Source organism: Pinus tabuliformis, chromosome 3_1, assembly GCF_031772625.1.
Source record: "Pinus tabuliformis cultivar Carrire ecotype Pingquan chromosome 3_1, CPIR1, whole genome shotgun sequence".
Taxonomy (NCBI): Eukaryota; Viridiplantae; Streptophyta; class Pinopsida; order Pinales; family Pinaceae; genus Pinus; species Pinus tabuliformis.
This window is the reverse complement of record NC_142301.1, coordinates 771,046,202-771,063,814: the sequence shown is the minus strand read 5'-3', so window position 1 is coordinate 771,063,814 and position 17,613 is coordinate 771,046,202. Positions and strand designations below refer to the sequence as shown.

The following is a 17,613-nucleotide window of genomic DNA, read 5'->3' as shown; positions in this document are numbered from 1 at the left end:
AGAGAAGAAAAAATTCTCTTTCATTTGGCATAACCTCATGAAATCAAAGCCATGGATGTGTAGTAACCTCAAATGGAAGGTCAGTTATGGGAAAAATATTCTTGTTGGACTTGACACTATCATTGGATTGGAAGGAGCTCATATCTTGTCGTCTCCCATGATCCTCTTCCTCTAGGACCACATGCTTTCTTTCCTTGATGATATTGGAATCCCATAGGATGTAATTTTCTTCTCTACCTATTGGCCACATGCTGCAGAGTTAGACATCCCTCCAAAGTTGGAGTTGGAATGGGAGCACTACCATTATCACCTATGCCAAGCTGGGATTGCATTAAAAGACCAAGTTGATTCCCTTACTTCGGATGGTTGTGTGATTATAAGTCCTATTTCTACAAAGGATATCTACTTGTTTATTATTAGGAGCAATCAAATGAACCCTGAGAAGAATTGGATTGCTAACATCTAGCAATGGGTAGCTCTAATGAAATTAAAATGATTTTTTGGCTTTCGACCTACAATAGAATCCTCACCTGGGAGAATTTAGTCAAGAGAGGAATCATTGGACTTGGAATCTGTCCACTCTGTAGATCTGCCTCTGAGGATGTTAACCATATTTTCCTTAATTTCCTCTTTGTGACCTCAGCCTAGAGGGAGGTTTCTAGTATTCTAAAAATCAATACACAGGTGATCAAAACTTATGTTGTTGCCTTCTTTCAAAACTAGACTCTACACAATCGGGCATCTGGAATAGCAAGAACACCCTCGTATTTGAGAAAAAACTTTCAAACCTAGGGAATATTACATTTTCCATTACCACCTTTTTTTTTAGATTGGCCATGTGAAGTCTTTCTCCCATGTATGTAAATGGACTCCCAAGAACCTAGAAACTTTCCCCATCAGTTTCTTTGATGGTGCAATTGTGAATGGGTAGTGTGGGTGTGGGGCCATTATTAGGCTCAATCCCTTTCCTATATAATGTTTCTTCTGGTTTGGAGGTCAAGGGTCAAATTTTTGGAAAGAGTTGTTGGAATTATGGCGAGTGATTCACTGTGCAGCATGGTTTAATATCAATCATATTTTGATCATTGGGGACTCAAAAATTTCCATTGACTGGATAAATGGGTCATCTCTACTATCTATCCCCTCCCTTATCCACTGGATTGAGAGTATTCAGGTCATGACAACATCCTTCTCCTCCATCTCTTTTTTTCACATTTACAGCGAACATAATTCCTTGGTGGATTCCCTATCAAAGAGAGGGGTCTTTTTTCGAGATGGGAAGATGGGTTACGAATTTCTTGACAATGGAATCATCAAAAGCTCATGCTTCTTCTCTTTTTGAAGGGTTTCTTCCATCTCTTAGGGATTTCTTGATTTCTTTGTTTATCGTAGGCATTCTCCTGAAGATACCTTTCTGGGATTTCCATGGACTAATTATGGGCTCTTTAGCCTCATATTTTACCAACTAGTAACCCCGTAGGACAAAGGATCTATTTAATCTATAATAACTTTGTTTCTTTATCATTATTTTTTTGTTGGACACTATGTGTGTAATTAATTTGCTATTTTGAGATATCCCGAGGATTATGAAGCTTACCTAGAACATGTTTTTATCAATGAAAGATATGTTATTTTTGTTGGGTATGAAGCATGATTATCTTATTTATTCAGAGGTATCACCTCATTGGACCCATGTTCGTAATGTGGTAGCAATGCCACCCGTAATATTTGTGCTGCAAGGGGGGTCCAGGGGGGATGACAGCGATCTTTAGGAGCCCCCCTGGTGGGGGATCGGGGACACCGCCCCCAAAGCTAAGAATAGATGTAAAATTGCCTTGTAAATTGTCATAATTTTGTAGTCAATCTAGGTCGTTCATTAGGCAGAGATCTGACTGTAGAAGTTATGTTTAATTTAGGGTTGTTTGCCCTAGAAGGCAACCCCTTGCTATATATGAGGGAATTATATTACGTCTATGTAGATCTATATTTTAAGCGAGAAAGAGAGAGGAGATTGAGCGAGAGAGAAAAGGGAATTAAAACAGATCTGTTGTAGGTTGTATCTCTTTAGTTTGCTGGATAATATAAAAGGAAGGGCTGGTTGTTTCCCGTGGATGTAACCCAAATTGGGTGAACCACGTATATCTGTGTCTCTCTTGTTTTATGTGTTTTCTATGTTTATGTTTTTGCAATACATTTTATGTGTTCCATTGCTCTGTAATATATAATTTTCTAACATCTGGTATCAGAGTTGAGGTCTATTTGGCTAATAAACTCACAAGAGAGAAGGGTTCCTGGTTTGAATGGGAGAAATGATGGAAGATGGTAGGTTTAGGGTTGAAAACTTTAATGGCCAAAACTACCAGTTGTGGAAGATGCAGATGGAAGATTATTTACCAAGAATATCTATACCTACCACTGAGTAGAAAGACAAAGAAGCCAATGAGTATGATAGACATGTACTGGGATATTCTCGACAAAAAGGTACTTGGAACAATATGCCTATTCCTAATGGCGCCGATAGCCTTTAATATTTCAAAGGAAACGACAACAAAGGGTTTAATGAAGGCATTGGCCAAACTATATGAAAACCCTCAGCCTCGAATAAGGTATTTCTTATGAAGCATTTATTGAATATGAAGATGTCAGAAGGTGGATCTCTTGCTAATCATTTAAATGAATTTAATACAGTTACCAGTCAGTTAAGTTCTGTAGGGGTAACTTTTGACGATGAAGTTAGGGATCTGTTATTTCTATGCTCATTGCCAGAAATTTGGAATAGCTTAGTTATGGCCATTAGTAACTCTGTATCTGATCTAGTACCTTAAAGTTTGATGATGTTATCGGTGCAATCCTTAGCAAGGAAATGTGACAGAAAAGCTCTGGTGAGACATTAGGTAATGCTTTGACTGCAGAGCCTAGGGGAAGAAAAATGGAAAGAGGAAAGAGCCCATGATGTCACAGTAAGTCAAGGAAAGGCATATCCAAGTCCAGATTGGGGATAGTGTGCTGGAAATGCAGGCAGAAAGGACACCTGAAGAAAGACTGCAAGTCTCGAAAGGGAAAAGAAGGAGATGCACATCAAGAAAACAATCATGAAGCGAATGTGACAGCTGATGTGTTGTAAGATGATTTGATTCTTTCATTAGGAAATATTATAGATGCATGGGTGGTAGATTCATGGGTCCTATTCCATGCCATGCTTGATAGGAAACATTTTCATGATTATTTTCAAGGAGATTTTGGACAAGTTCGATTGGGTGATAATAAACCCTGTAAAATCATTGGAATGGATACAGTTTTCATAAAACAACAGAATGAAAATCAATGGATATTGATGGAGGTAAGGCATGTTCCAGATCTGAAGAAAAATCTAATTTCAACAGGGAAATTGGTAGGTGAAGGTTTTGTAAATAATTTTACAGATAAAACTTGGAAGGTAACTAAAAGAGCCCTGATAATAGAAAATGGAGAAAAGGTTGATACATTGTATTTATGCAATGGTATTTCTAATTTTGTTAATTCTTTAACCTCTACAGGATAAAATATGATACTGTGCCATCATAGGCTTGGGCACATGAGTGAGAAGGGGATGCAGATTCTTCACTCAAGAAATTTGTTGCCAAGTTTGAAGCATGTTGATTTAAAATTCTGTGAGAATTGTGTTTATGGAAAACTGAAGAGAATCAGATTCCTCAGAGTTTGGAAAGAAAAGAAGAACGAAAAATTAGAGCTTGTGCATACAGATGTATGGGGACCTGCTCAAGTATCATCTCTCGATGGCTCTCGTTATTATGTTACTTTTATTGATGATGCAACTAGAAGACATGGATTTACTGTATTTGAAATAAATCTGATGTAATTGGTAATTTCAAGAAATGGAAAGCTTTGGTTGAAAATGAGACAGGAAAAAGGTCGAAGTGTCTCATATCAGACAATGGAGGTGAATATTGCAGCAAATATTTTGATAGGTACTGTTCAGAGAATGGAATTCATAGAGAGAAGACAGTACCAGGAACACCACAAGAAAATGGTGTGTCAGAAAGGATGAACAGGACAATCATGGAGCATTCAAGGTGCATGAGATTGCATGCAGTATTTCCTTTACAATTTTAGGGAGATGTTGTAGATATTGTTGCTTATCTAATAAATAGAGGGCCTTCAAGTTCCTTGGATGGTGGTATTCCAGAGGAGGCATGGATAGGTAAAAATGTAAACTACTCAATTTTAAAGACTTTTGATTGTGAAGCCTATGTCCACATTAATAAAGAAAATAGAAAAAAATCTTGAGGCAAAAATCAAAGAAATGTACCTTTATTGGATATGATGTTAATGATTTTGGTTATCGCTTTTATGATTATGAAAAAAAGAAAATCATTAGGAGCAAAGATGTCATATTCAATGAAAAGGTTTTGTATAAGGATCAGCTGGAGGAAAAGAAATAGGAAAAAGAAAACAAAGAATACGCAGTGCTTGATGAGATCACAGAAAAAGTAAAAGTGCTTGAAAATCATAATGATCTGCGGGAAGAACAACAACCACAACCACAACAGCAACAAGCACCTCAAACGCCTGAAATTGGTGTTAGAAGATCTACCATGATAAGTAGACCCCCTAAAAGATAGTCTCCTTCATTATATTATGTATTGTTGACTGATTCTGGTGAACCAGAATGTTATGAAGAAGTAGTTCATGTAGAAACTAGGAAGAAGTGGGACTAAGCCATGAAAGAAGAGATGGAATCCTTAGCACATAACCGGACTTGGGACTTAGTCAGGTTACCTGCAGGTAAAACAACATTGCAGAATAAATGGGTTTACAAGTTGAAGGAAGAACATGGCGGTAGAAAATGGTATAAAGCTAGACTTGTGGTGAAGGGGTTTGCACAGAAAAAGGGTATAGAATTTGATGAGATATTTTCTCTGTAGGTTTTAACCCCATACATAAAACACATATACACAGATATTTTCCCCTGGATCCCAAAACTGGGACTACCAGCTTGATTTTTCATTATGTTCCTTTCAATGTTATAATACATATTTATACATGCCGAAGCATCCAATACCATGGACCGAAAACCATTGCATCCAATACCATGGACCTAAAACCATCGTGTCCAAAAACATGTGCGAAAATCATGCACAAAACCATAAGTGGGTCCGCCCAACCTAACATAGGTTCCAAAATCAAAATTTTGTGGGGCGCTGCCCCAGCCCCATAAAGTGGGGTTACCTGCACCTGTCAAACCCCCTGTTACCCCTCGCTACACAATCGGTGCAACGAAAGGGGGGCTCCGCCCCCCCTCTAACCCCTCGGTTAACTACGTGGGCTAGTCATGGAAAGAATATAACACAACCCAACATTCTCCCACTTGTTTTTTTCTTTCCACAGGGGACCACAATAGAGCTTAGTCATTTATCCAGCCCTACAATGCCCATTGTTTCTCTACACCAAGAGAACTTCTTAGAGCTCAGAGATTTGGTCAATTCATCTGTAGTATTCTTCAAAGTGTCCACCTTTACCAGCAACACCTTTTTTGTCTTCTATCATATCCCTCACAAAGTGATACTGAACATTAATGTACTTTGTCTTTAAATGATATGCAGGGTTCTTTGCCAAGAAAATTGCACTTTGGTTGTCACAGTCTATCCTTATGGCTCCCTGTACTAACCCCATACTTGAACACAATCTCTGCAGCCAAACTGCTTCTTTTCTTGCATGAGTGGCTACCATGTATTCTGCCTCTGTAGTTGATAGTGCCACTATAGATTGTTTCTTACTCATCCAACTGACTGCACCTCAAAATAGGTTAAACACATACCCACTTGTAGATCTTCTCTGATCCAGATCTCCAGCCCAGTCTGCATCAACAAGGCCACGAATATCCAACACTTTATCCAACCCTGGTCTTCCTTGGTAGCACAAACCATAATCACTAGTGCCACGCAAATACCTAAAAAACCTCTTCACTACTGTCCAATTCTCCTTCCCTAGTTTTGACATAAACCTGCTCAATACTCCCACTGCATGTGCAATGTCTGGTCTAGTACAGACCGTCGCATACATCACGCTACCGACTGCACTTGCATATGGAACATGGGACAATGTTCAGTAGATAAATTTACACCTAAAAGAATAGGAACCTTCGCCGGTTTACTATCCTACATATTAAACCTTTGTAATATTTTTTCGACATACTTCCTCTGGTTTAACCAAAGCTTCCTCTTTGCTTGATATCTTTTAATTTCCATGCCCAAAATATAGTTTGCAGCACCAAGATCTTTCATGTCTAATTTGGAGGACAATTGGGTCTTCAAATCCTGGATAATTTCTTTGTCATTTCCAACCAACAACATATCATCTACATAAAATACCAGATAAATAACATGGTCACCAATTAATTTAAAATAAACACAGTGATCTCCTTTGCTTCTGGTGAAGCCCAGTCCCCATATAAATGTATCAAATTTCTGATACCACATCCTTGGTGACTGTTTTAACCGATACAAAGACTTCTTTAACTTGCATACCAGTTCTTTCTTACCCTTCACCGCAAATCCTTTAGGTTTCTTCATGTAGATCTCCTCTTCCAGATCCCTGTGAAGAAATGTTGTCTTCACATCCATCTGTTCTACCTAAAAATCAAAAGCAGCAGCAATAGATAAAAGTAATCTAATAGAATTTACCTTGACAACAGGAGAAAAAATATCACCAAAATCAATTCCTGGCACCTAGGCATAACCTTTTTCTACCAACCGAGCTTTGTATTTCTCCACCTTTCCTTCTGCATTTGTCTTCTTCTTGAACACCCATTTTCTGCCAATGGGTTTCCTTCCAGCCGGCAACTCCACCAGATCCCAAGCCTCATTTTTGTGCAAAGATGCCATTTCATCAACCATGGCCTCTTTCCATAGTTTTCCATCCTCTGAATATATTGCTTCCTTCACACTTCTAGGATCATCATCAATAATAGATAAAGCAAAATTTGAACAGAAAGCAGATGGACTATACCTTTTTGGATGCCTTCTTTCTCGAACTGATGTGGCTCTTCATCTTCTGATTCCTCCTTTGTTGTAGAGTATGATTCTTCCTCCTTTAGCTCAAACTCTATCTTCTCAGGTTCCTTTGGTTGAACTTCATGTTTAATAAAATCTTTCACCTCTCTGAACACCACATCTCAGTTGTACACAACCTTCCTTGCCACTGGGTTCCAAATCTTATAACCCTTTAAACCATCCTTATACCCAATAAAGATGCACTTTTCAGATTTACTATCCAACTTGGTTCATTTATCCTTTGGAACATGTACATATGCATCACATCCAAATACCCTCAGATGTGAAAGAGAGGGTTTCTTACCAGTCCATACCTCTTCTGGGGTTTTATCCTCCAACGTTGATGAAGGTGATCTATTTTATCATGTCCTAACCTGACACCACTGAGCATGCTTCTTGACCCTTTCCATCAACGTCTTGTTCATTCTTTATGCAACTCCATTTTGCTGAGGTGTATATGGAGTAGTCTTTTGCCATGCTATACCACACTTATTACATAGTCCTTCAAATTCGTTACTACAAAACTCTCCACCATTATCTGTCCTCAACACCTTTATCTTCTTCTCTGTCTGGTTTTCCACTAGAGCCTTGAATTCTTTAAACCAGTCAAAGACTTCAGATTTTTTCTTAAGGAAATATATCCATGTATTCCTTGAGAATTCATCTATAAATTATACATAGTACACAGACTTACCCAGTGATGGAACCTTCACAGGTCCAAACACATCACTATGCACAAGCTCTAATATATCTTTCGCCCTCTTACCACCAGAGGGGAAACTCACCTAATTCTGCTTCCCATATACACAATTTTCACAGAAATCAAAATCCAAAGAGCTATTACTCATACCTTAACCAGGAAGTATTCATAGGCCTTTCTCTCCAATATGTCCAAGCCTTTGATGCCACAACATGGTCTTCTCTCTAGAGACCACTAGATTTTCTGCTCCACTTTCAGGAACCACAAAACTATTGCACCCATCAACAACCGTGCTACCTTGAAACTTGTACAGAGTTCCAATCCGAACTCCCCGCATCAATACTAGCACTCCCCGAACCATCTTGCAATTATCCTTCTCAAACACTATTTTTACACCTGCATCATCCAACTTGCTGACATAAATAATATTTCTGGCCAATGCAAGAATATGCAGAATAGTTGGAAGTGTTCTAACCCTTCCACCTTGCAACTTCAACTTTACTTTTCCGCGACCAATGATTCTAGCCTTCCTATCATCTCCTAAGAAGACATCACCACCATCATATTTCTCATACTCGCAGAACCACTCTTTATGGGGAGTGAAGTGAAAGGATGCACCTGAGTCAATCAACCATGCCTCATGATCTACATGTGTGCTTGAAGAAGCCAAGTACACATCCCCACCTTCATCTGAGGTGGTTTTCGCCTTTATAGAAGGAGCATCATCAGATCCCTTTCCTTTATCGGGAGTTTTAGATTTACAGTCCCTTTTGTAGTGCCCTTCCTTTCCGCATTTCCAGCACACCACCTTTATAGGTCTTCTTGGAGATTTAGATCTCCTCTAGATTTAGATCTCCCACTCGATGAATTATTTTTGTTTCTGTTCTGGGACCGTCCTTGTACAGACAAGGCATCACCATTCTAGCTCTCCATATTTTTCCATCTCATCATCTCCGTCAACAAGGATGAGTTTATTTCATCAAACTACAAGGCATTTTCATTGCTACCTATTGTAATAACCAGACTATCCCACGAATCTGGTAGAGAACACAACAAACTGATGCACTTATCTTCATCTAAAATTTTAATATCAACAGATGCTAACTGACTTACCACATTATTAAATGTGTTCATATGCTCTGTCACCGAGTCTCCATCTTTCTTCCTCAGGTTATACAGCTTTTTTCGTAGGAACAGTTTATTCACCAGAGACTTAGATTGGTACAAAGTCCCTAACTTGTCCCACAAAGCCTTCGACGTAGCTTCCCCTGATACATTCAGAAATACTGAATCTGAGACACACAATCGTATTGTGCTCTTTGCCTTCTGATCCAACTTCTTCCATTCTTCATCAGACACTCCCATTGGTTTAGTACCTAGATCTACCCTAATCCACTGATCTTTATCCACCAACAGATCCTCCATCTTGAGTTTCCACAACTCAAAACTCTGACCATTAAATTTATGGATCTCTATCTTTCCACTGCTCGCCATCGTCTTTCACCACCAGAATCGATCTTGCAGATCTGCCACCGAACAGGGTCTACCACAAGCCCAAGCGAAACCCCTCAGCAACAAAGGCGTCCCCTTGAAGCCAAAATAGCTCTGATACCAACTGTAGGTTTTAAACTCGTACATAAATTACCTACATACAAATTCTAAAATAGAGAAAATAAACAATGTGAGAGAATAACACATAAAACACATATACACAGAGATTTCCCTTGGATCCTAAAACCAGGACTACCAGCTCGATTTTTCATTATGTTCCTTTCAAAGTTATAATACATATTTATACATGCTGAAGCATCTAATACCATGGACCGAAAACCATCGCGTCCAATACCATGGACCGAAAACCATCGCTTCCAAAAACATGTGCGAAAATAATGCACAAAACCATAGGTGGGTCCACCCAACCTAACATAGGTTCCAAAACCCAAAAAAGTGGGGTTACCTGCACCCCTCAAACCCCCTATGACCCCCACGCTACATAATCGGTGCAACGAAGGGGAGGCTCCCCCGCCCTCTAACCACCCAGTTAATTATGTGGGCTAGTCGTGGAAAGAATATAACACAACCCAACATTCTCCTGTTGTTAAAATGACTTCAATCAAAACTATTTTAATTCTAGTAGCAGATGAAGATTTACATCTTGAACAGTTAGATCTAAAGGCAACCTTTCTCCATGGGGATTTGGAGGAAGAGATATATATGTAGCAACCACGAGGATATGAAGTAAAAGGGAAGGAGAAGTGTGCAGGTTGAAGAAGAGTTTGTATGGATTAAAACAGGCTCCGACGCAGTGGTATCTAAAATTTGACAGGTTTATGTCTGAACAAGGTTATACTAGATGTGACTCTAATTGTTGGGCGCAAATAAGGTGTCTTTTAGAACTCTTAAATGCCTCACATTAATTATCAACCTGAGTAAGTCTTTTTATTTCAAGAGTGTACACAATATGTGAAAGTGATGTAAATCGCTGAATCTACAGAGAGTAATGCTTTAAAATAACTTATAGATTTCAATACAAGAGTAAACGAATCAAACCATAAACTATCAATTGGAACTTCAAGGAAATTAACTCATTCAAACATCAAAACTCAATCTGAAGCGAGATCACAATCCAATCTTAACTGAAAGTTCTAACTGCAATTACATCAACCGAGTGCATCGTAGTGATAAGAGCTCTTTCAGTTGAATCTAGGATTCTACATAAAAGGAATATATCTGATATAATCAATAAAACTCTAGCATTCAATTAACAAGAAATGATTCTTAATCAACTCAATCCACAATATTAAATAAATGAAATAATCAACAGGAAAAAGAACAAATGCAATGAACATACAAACTCAACACTAGTGAAAGTAAATCAATCATAAAACTATAAAACATACTAATTAAACGACAAAAAGGTAAACTATAAAACAAGGAACAACAGTGAAATCCACCAGTGACCGAGCCCAAGCTGCCAATGACAACTGCTTGATTACTTCAGAATCTCGTAAATGAACAGCAACGCGAATTATATATTATTCTTCAAATCCAAATTTCATTACAACACAATGTCTTTCAGAGTAACGCTTTGTATATTAAAATTACAACTGAAGTAAAAAGGAAAAAAGTTCTTCCCTATTCTATGTTTCTTTCCCTTCTTATAGCCAAAGAGGAAAAGAGATAAATGTGATTCCTCAAGATCAGGAGATCCTGGGGAATTCGAAATTAAATGCTATTATTAGACAGCCTTTCTATATTGTGTTGATCCTCCTAATTTGCTTCTCGATTTGACCACACAAGACGCACATTGTTTCCTCTGTTTAACCTTTGTTGTTCAATATTTTGAACAGCAACTATTCCCTTCGCCAACTTTTGCATAATAAACAACGAAAGTTAGTTTTGTCAATCAAATCGCATCAAAAGTAGTTTCATTCATTTTCTATCAAAAACTTATCAAAACCTTATTACGTCATGGCACAAATGCATAAAAAGGAAGAAAAAGATAGTGTAATCAAGGGTAAATTTATACCTGTTGCACGGCCCAACATTCTCCCTTTCTTACCTTGTTTCACGTCCGCGTGAACATAAATAGTTATTATATAATGTAGTTAAAGATTAAGAAGGAAATAATTTTTCTTTATCTGACCTAACTAAAACCATGCTTTTGTATTAAATCTGCAAAAGTTGTCCCTTCATGAACTTCAAGCAACTCATAATTAGAATGGTGTCCTTCAGGTGGGTACCAAATAATAGGACTCCTAAATCGACATCCCAACCATTATGGCCCTTCCCTCAAGATAATATTGATGTAAGTAACAAAATGGCCTACTGCAGCTTTAAAATTTGTGTAGTTAAATAGTTCTCTGTCCTTGACACTATTGGTTGAGACTGTCCATCTCTTCTTGGATGCAATCAAGGATCTTTCCTAAATGGATAAAAAATACTCCCTTCCTGTTTGCACGATTTATTTATGTATAGGCCCTAGAATCTTAGTTACACCGTCCTGTGTCATGAGCCCTTTGTGTCTAATAAAAAGTTGCAAGGGGTGTGTAGGTTCACTCCTTACCCACAAATCCAGTCCATGTTCTTTTCTTTGAAAGGCGTTATAAGCCTTATACCACTTGAATTGGTTTATTACAAAAGAAATAAAGGCTTGGAACTGAATATCCCCAACAAAAGGACTAGGATTATTATCCACCTCCCCTTCTAATAAGAAATTGTGCAAATAGAATTCATAGAGGAGACATTGGACCTTTGACCCATGCTCCTTATAGCAATTTATAAATTCGTCAGTTGTCCTCAATTCAACTAACTTGCTGGCCTTAACAGCTTTAATCTTCAACATCAAATATCTTTCTAATAAAAACAGAGCATAATTTGTGGTAGGAGACCTACAAGATAAGACATCAAAGTATAAAGAGAAAATAGCATCGACCTGGCCCACTACCTTATCTAGTTTGGCTTTCATTTTTCCTCTGATTTTCTTCCTCCTACCTAAACTTATCAAAATTTTCATTCTCATTTATGGTCAATTCTCTGCATTGCTTCTGCAACTCTTGATACCTTTGCAGAGGAATTGTCTCCATATGACATTGTTCTAAAGCAAGTTGGGCTTGTGCCATCTCCTTCTGTAACTTCAAAAGAATAGGATCACTGCTTGATGGGGTGTCCTTGAATTTTTCTTCTATCTGGGTGCCTGTGCTGTGAGAGGGTATACTCTCGGTCTGAGTTCTTTTATTATGAGAGGACCAACCCTCCGTCTGAGTTATTTTATTATGGGAAGACCAACCCTCCGTCTGAATAGCTATATCCATTAAGTCTATATGAAAATTTGTTTGGGTGGCTACTGCCTGAGTAGAAATAGGTTCAATCTGGGTTTATGTTGCCCTACCCTCACATATCTCTATTTGTGTGGCCACAGTGAATACCTCAGGAATAGTACTCTAGGTCTCTCTAATTACAGTTTCTTTCAATTTATGATGTAGCCTTCTAACTATATTCTGAAGCTTTTGGTATTTCTTCCTTAGCTTCTTTATTTTTGTTTCAGCTACTCGCTTTTGCTGAGGAGCCTCCTTTGTAAGAACAGGTTTGTCGATACCCTCTGTATCTAAGGGTTCCTAGTGCTTGTCTTGGCTATGTTCCAATATAACTGTGTCACCAGAATGGTTATCAAATTTGTGAATGACTTTTGTGTTTACTTCCCCTTCTTGGTTTGCAACTTTTGGGGAAGGCAAAATTTCTAGATGACCAGAATCTCCTGAGGATTGGACTTCAGTCAAGTTCGGATCGAGTGATCCTCGAGGTTGCATGTATGCATATAAATTTTCTAGGACCTAGGCCATCCCTTCCTCAATGTCTTGCAAGAAATCATCTTGGGGGCTCATAGGTGGTGTTTAAGGAGGCCCTGCTTCATTTTCTGGTTCAACATCAAAATGTTGTGCTTCCTCTTGCTCTGAGTCTAACTTATGTTCTTCCTTAGGTTTTTGTTCTGAGTTGCCTTCTTCCTCGGGTTCGAATTCAGAATTACCTTCTTTCCCTCTGTTCAGGTTTATAATGGCACTCTTCCTCCTACTCTGGCTCTGAATTACCTTCTTTCTCTGGTTCAGGCTCAGAATTGCATTGTTCCTCTGGTTCTGACTCAGAGTCTTGTACATTAATTGGACTGGATGGCTCCACCGGTCATTCGGCGCTACCCTGAGGATCTTCAAATGTCCTCTGGATTGGGTTCAACCTTGCAGACTGCCTGTGCTTATGAGGTCCAATTTTTGAATGAGCGGTCCTCTTCCTCTTCGGAACATGGTTCTGCTGGCTAATTTCCAAAGTTGTAGAGTCTTGAGTCTACTAGCCAATTTCCAAGGCTACAGAGTTTTGAACTATGGGGTCTTGACTAATTTCTAGAGGCGCTATGAGACCATCCCAAGTTAAGTTTTGTTGAACAAGATTATGACTAACAATTAGTCTGATCAAACCATGGTGACTGACTACAGTCTCAGGATGTCTAGCCCATCTTATTCTATATGCTGTGTCATGCAATAAGGAATTCAATAAAAATGGTAAATTGACAGTGAGCTTCTGCTTTAAAACAGCTAAGAGTTTGATTTGTCATGGTTTTTCCACATCCTGGCGACCATCACAGGTGATGTACTTCTAGATGACGCTTTCCAATTCGTGCCATGGTTCTCTCAAAGAGGATGGTTGAATTCGCTTGCCTTTTTGTGTTAATTCCTCATCAGTGCCTCTGAAAATCTCCACCACATCATGCAACATTATATGATTTTTAGGTCATACTGATCCTTCTGTCGATAGCCCGAAAACTTCAACTATCACATCCTCTGATACTGTTACTCTTATGCCTTTTAATGTGGACTGTCCATTCTATAGGTGTTGTAAAAACTCGATAGTGATTTCTTCGCTGGGGCACTGAAGTTTGGTGAAATATGATATCCATCCTGCATGCTCCAGAATTTCCCTCAATCTGTCAAAAGTATACAACACTAAGGGTTCTCGGAAAACTCATATTCCACCCATAATGCTCGAATTCTTCCAATATTCGTCCAACAATTTCAAGGATTAACACAATAGAAACGAAACAACAGAGAACAACAATTGCTTTGGAAAAATAGAACAGCAAGTAGACAGTAGAGAACAACAATTTCTTTGGAAAAATAGAATAGCAAGTAGATGTAACAACTAAATTCCATGATGTTAAGTAGAATTTCCATGAAAATTAATAATATTAATTCAAGGACTATCATACTGCCACATGTCATTTTATCATGGGATATCACAGCAACATATCAAGTCGAATAAGTGGAATAAATATAGCGCATGCAAAGGCATAATGGAAATCCTTCCCCCTCCTTAAAGATAGGTCACCTATGACCGAGTAGATAGGGAAAGTGTTGTTCTGACGGAAAGGCAAGGGAATGAACAATATGACAGTAAATGAAGCAGAGTATGCATATCAATGATAGGATGGCAAGAGGTATTGTTATAATGAGAGTGGAGTGTGTAACGATAGTTATGAATAAGAGATAGGACTCTTTGGGTTGATGATAAGTTATGTGAAAAAGAAAAGGACATAAATATGCCAAAAAGGTACTCTGCTGACGGTATTCTAACGAGAATGATATGATTGCTCGAAAAACATTATCTCATGCATAACAATTCAAAACAGGGGAAAATTAAGGAATTAATTTCTCCGATAAAAGGAAAGAATAATAAGAGGGTATAGTAGTAATTGACGATAAGATATAACTTCAATACCATAAGTAGAGCCTCTGCTGCCAGCAGGCATCAATACCCCCAGCAGGGTTGCTTTTTAACCCATATGATCTAGGATCCTCAATTTATAAATGGAGAGTTCCAATGTTGTTCTACAGAAGAGATTAGTGTGCTGGTGTGGTAACCAGATAACCACACTGCCATTCAATGGGATGTATCAAAAGTGATCAGGCCAGCTCGTGATGAGACCTCATATTCCAAGGATATTTTGGCTATCCAATGGATCATAACCCTGGTGTGGTGGCCATAGTGGGAATGTCACTTTGCTACAGACTTATGAACATGGTAGGCTGGCTCGTAATGAGACCCCCTATCCTCCATCTGAAAATATATATATATATATATATATATTATTGCACATTTTTGTGATAAATAGAGGTGGGCTCAATACTCCTTAAGAGCAGGGAGGTGGACGAAGTTGAACATGTCAAAAAAAAGTATACCCATAGTCTTATTTGTTATAGACCGAGAAGATTATAACCACGAAGGGTGGAACCAACATGGTTTTTAAGGTGATCAATCAGTATCATGTAAAACAGAAACGATGGAGTAAAGTAGTATATAAATAACTATGTCCCTTTTCCTGAAAAGAATCTATCATCAAGAAGTTGTCCTGTTAAAGATCATAATGTTAATGGTATTAACTAATTTCAATAGAATACATAAATTCTTTGTCCTCATAAAAGTAGTGTACTTCATGCCATGAAAAGAAAACAAAATGAAAAACAAAAGAAAAATGGGGTTGAGATAAACGAAGAGAAATCACACAAAAGACAAATTTTTGTTGTTCAATTGGATTGGACGGCGGTTGTTCAAAAGATTGAACAGCAGCTATTCAATTAAATGAACAGCAAAACAACGCAAAAGAAAATAACTTGATGTTCAATAAATTGAACAGCAGTTGTTCAATAGCTTGAACAACAACTTTTCAATAGATTGAACAACAGCTGTTCAATTAAACGAACAACAAAACCATGCAAAAGAAAATGTGTTTTTCAATAGATTGAACATCAACTGTTCAATTAAATGAACAACAAAGTTAACGAAAAAAGTGTTGTTCAATAGATTGAACAGCAAAATGATGGAAAGAAAGAAAGTGTTGTTCAATAGATTGAACGACATCTATTCACTAAATTGAACAGCACAAAGGAAAGAAAGTGTTGTTCAATATATTGAACGACAACTGTTCAATATATTGAATAGCAGTTGTTCAGTTATTTGAATAGCAGTTGTTCAGTTATTTGAACAGTAGTTGTTCAGTTATTTAAACAACAAAACAACGCAAGGAAAGAAAGTGTTGTTCAATAAATTGAACAGCAATTGTTCAATAAATTGAACAACAAAATGACAAAAAAACAAGAAAGTGTTGTTCAATAGATTGAACAGCAGTTGTTCAATAGATTGAACAGTAGTTGTTCAATAAATTGTATAGCAAAACGATAAAAAGAAAGCAAGTGATGTTCAATAGATTAAATAGTAGCTGTTCAATAAATTGAATAGCAAAGCAATAAAAAGCAATCAAGTGTTGTTCAATAGATTGAACAACAGTTGTTCAATAAATTGAACAACAAAACAACGCAAAAGAAAAGAAAGTGTTGTTCAATAGATTGAACAACAAATGTTCAATAAATTGAACAGCAAAATGATAAAAACAAGAAAGTGTTTTTCAATATATTGAACAGCAGCTGTTCAATAAATTGAACAACAAAATGATAAAAAGCAAGAAGGTGTTGTTCAATAAATTAAACAACTAACAAGAAAAGAGAAAGAAAAAAAAAAAAAAAAATCAAATTAGTAATCATATTTACATATTTTACAGAGAAGAAATAAAATTTATCAAGATGGAGCTACCGAAGGATTTCCTTCTGCAGCTAAAACTTGCACAGTGGGGTCCTCACATATCTGCTGATAGAAATATTCTTTGGTAAGTGGCTTTTGGTAGAGGCACACCTGATACCCATTTTCTTTAAAAGAAGAACCAGACCCATCAATGGTGGCCAATGTAAGAGCACCATTGTCGTGTACTTGCTTTATTTCATAGGGACCTAACCATCTAGTCTGTAGTTTTCCAGGGGAGTCTTGGAACCTAGAATCATAAAGAAGTGCCCAGTCATCCTCGTGAAATGTCTTTTTCTTAATCAGGCCATCATGCCATTTGGCTCTTTGCTGTTGAATAAGTGTCGTACACTGTAGAGCCAATAGCTGAATTTGACCTAATCCGTTCATCTGCTATAATCTATTAACCTGGGCTTCAGTTAAATCCAGTCCTATTTCCTGGGTTGTCTTTAGTGTTTGTATCTCAAATTCTATGGGAAAAATGGGTTCCTTACCAAATACTAGTTGATACGGTGAGTATCCAGTAGTGTTTCTCCAAGTTGTATGATATGCCCACAAGGCCTCTGGCAGTCGAGCAGTCCAGTCTTGTCAATGTGATGAGACAGTCTTTGTTAGAATAGCTTCGATAACTTTATTGGTGCTCTCCACCTACCCATTCGCCTGTGGGTGATATGGAGAGGTAATTATGTGTGTGATGTGATGATTTTTTAGTGTAGCAGCAATCTTGTGATGCACGAATTG

The 17,613-nt window shown here is 37.8% G+C and overlaps 1 protein-coding gene across 1 annotated transcript; it reads right to left on the bottom strand.

The window, feature by feature from the left end:
• Nucleotides 1-16,872: 16,872 nt before the first annotated feature.
• LOC149189654 (uncharacterized) lies at nucleotides 16,873-17,262 on the bottom strand. The gene has a single exon (XM_089410298.1). The coding sequence runs from the start codon at nucleotides 17,260-17,262 to the stop codon at nucleotides 16,873-16,875; it is 390 nt and encodes a 129-aa protein (XP_089266424.1).
• Nucleotides 17,263-17,613: the final 351 nt, after the last annotated feature.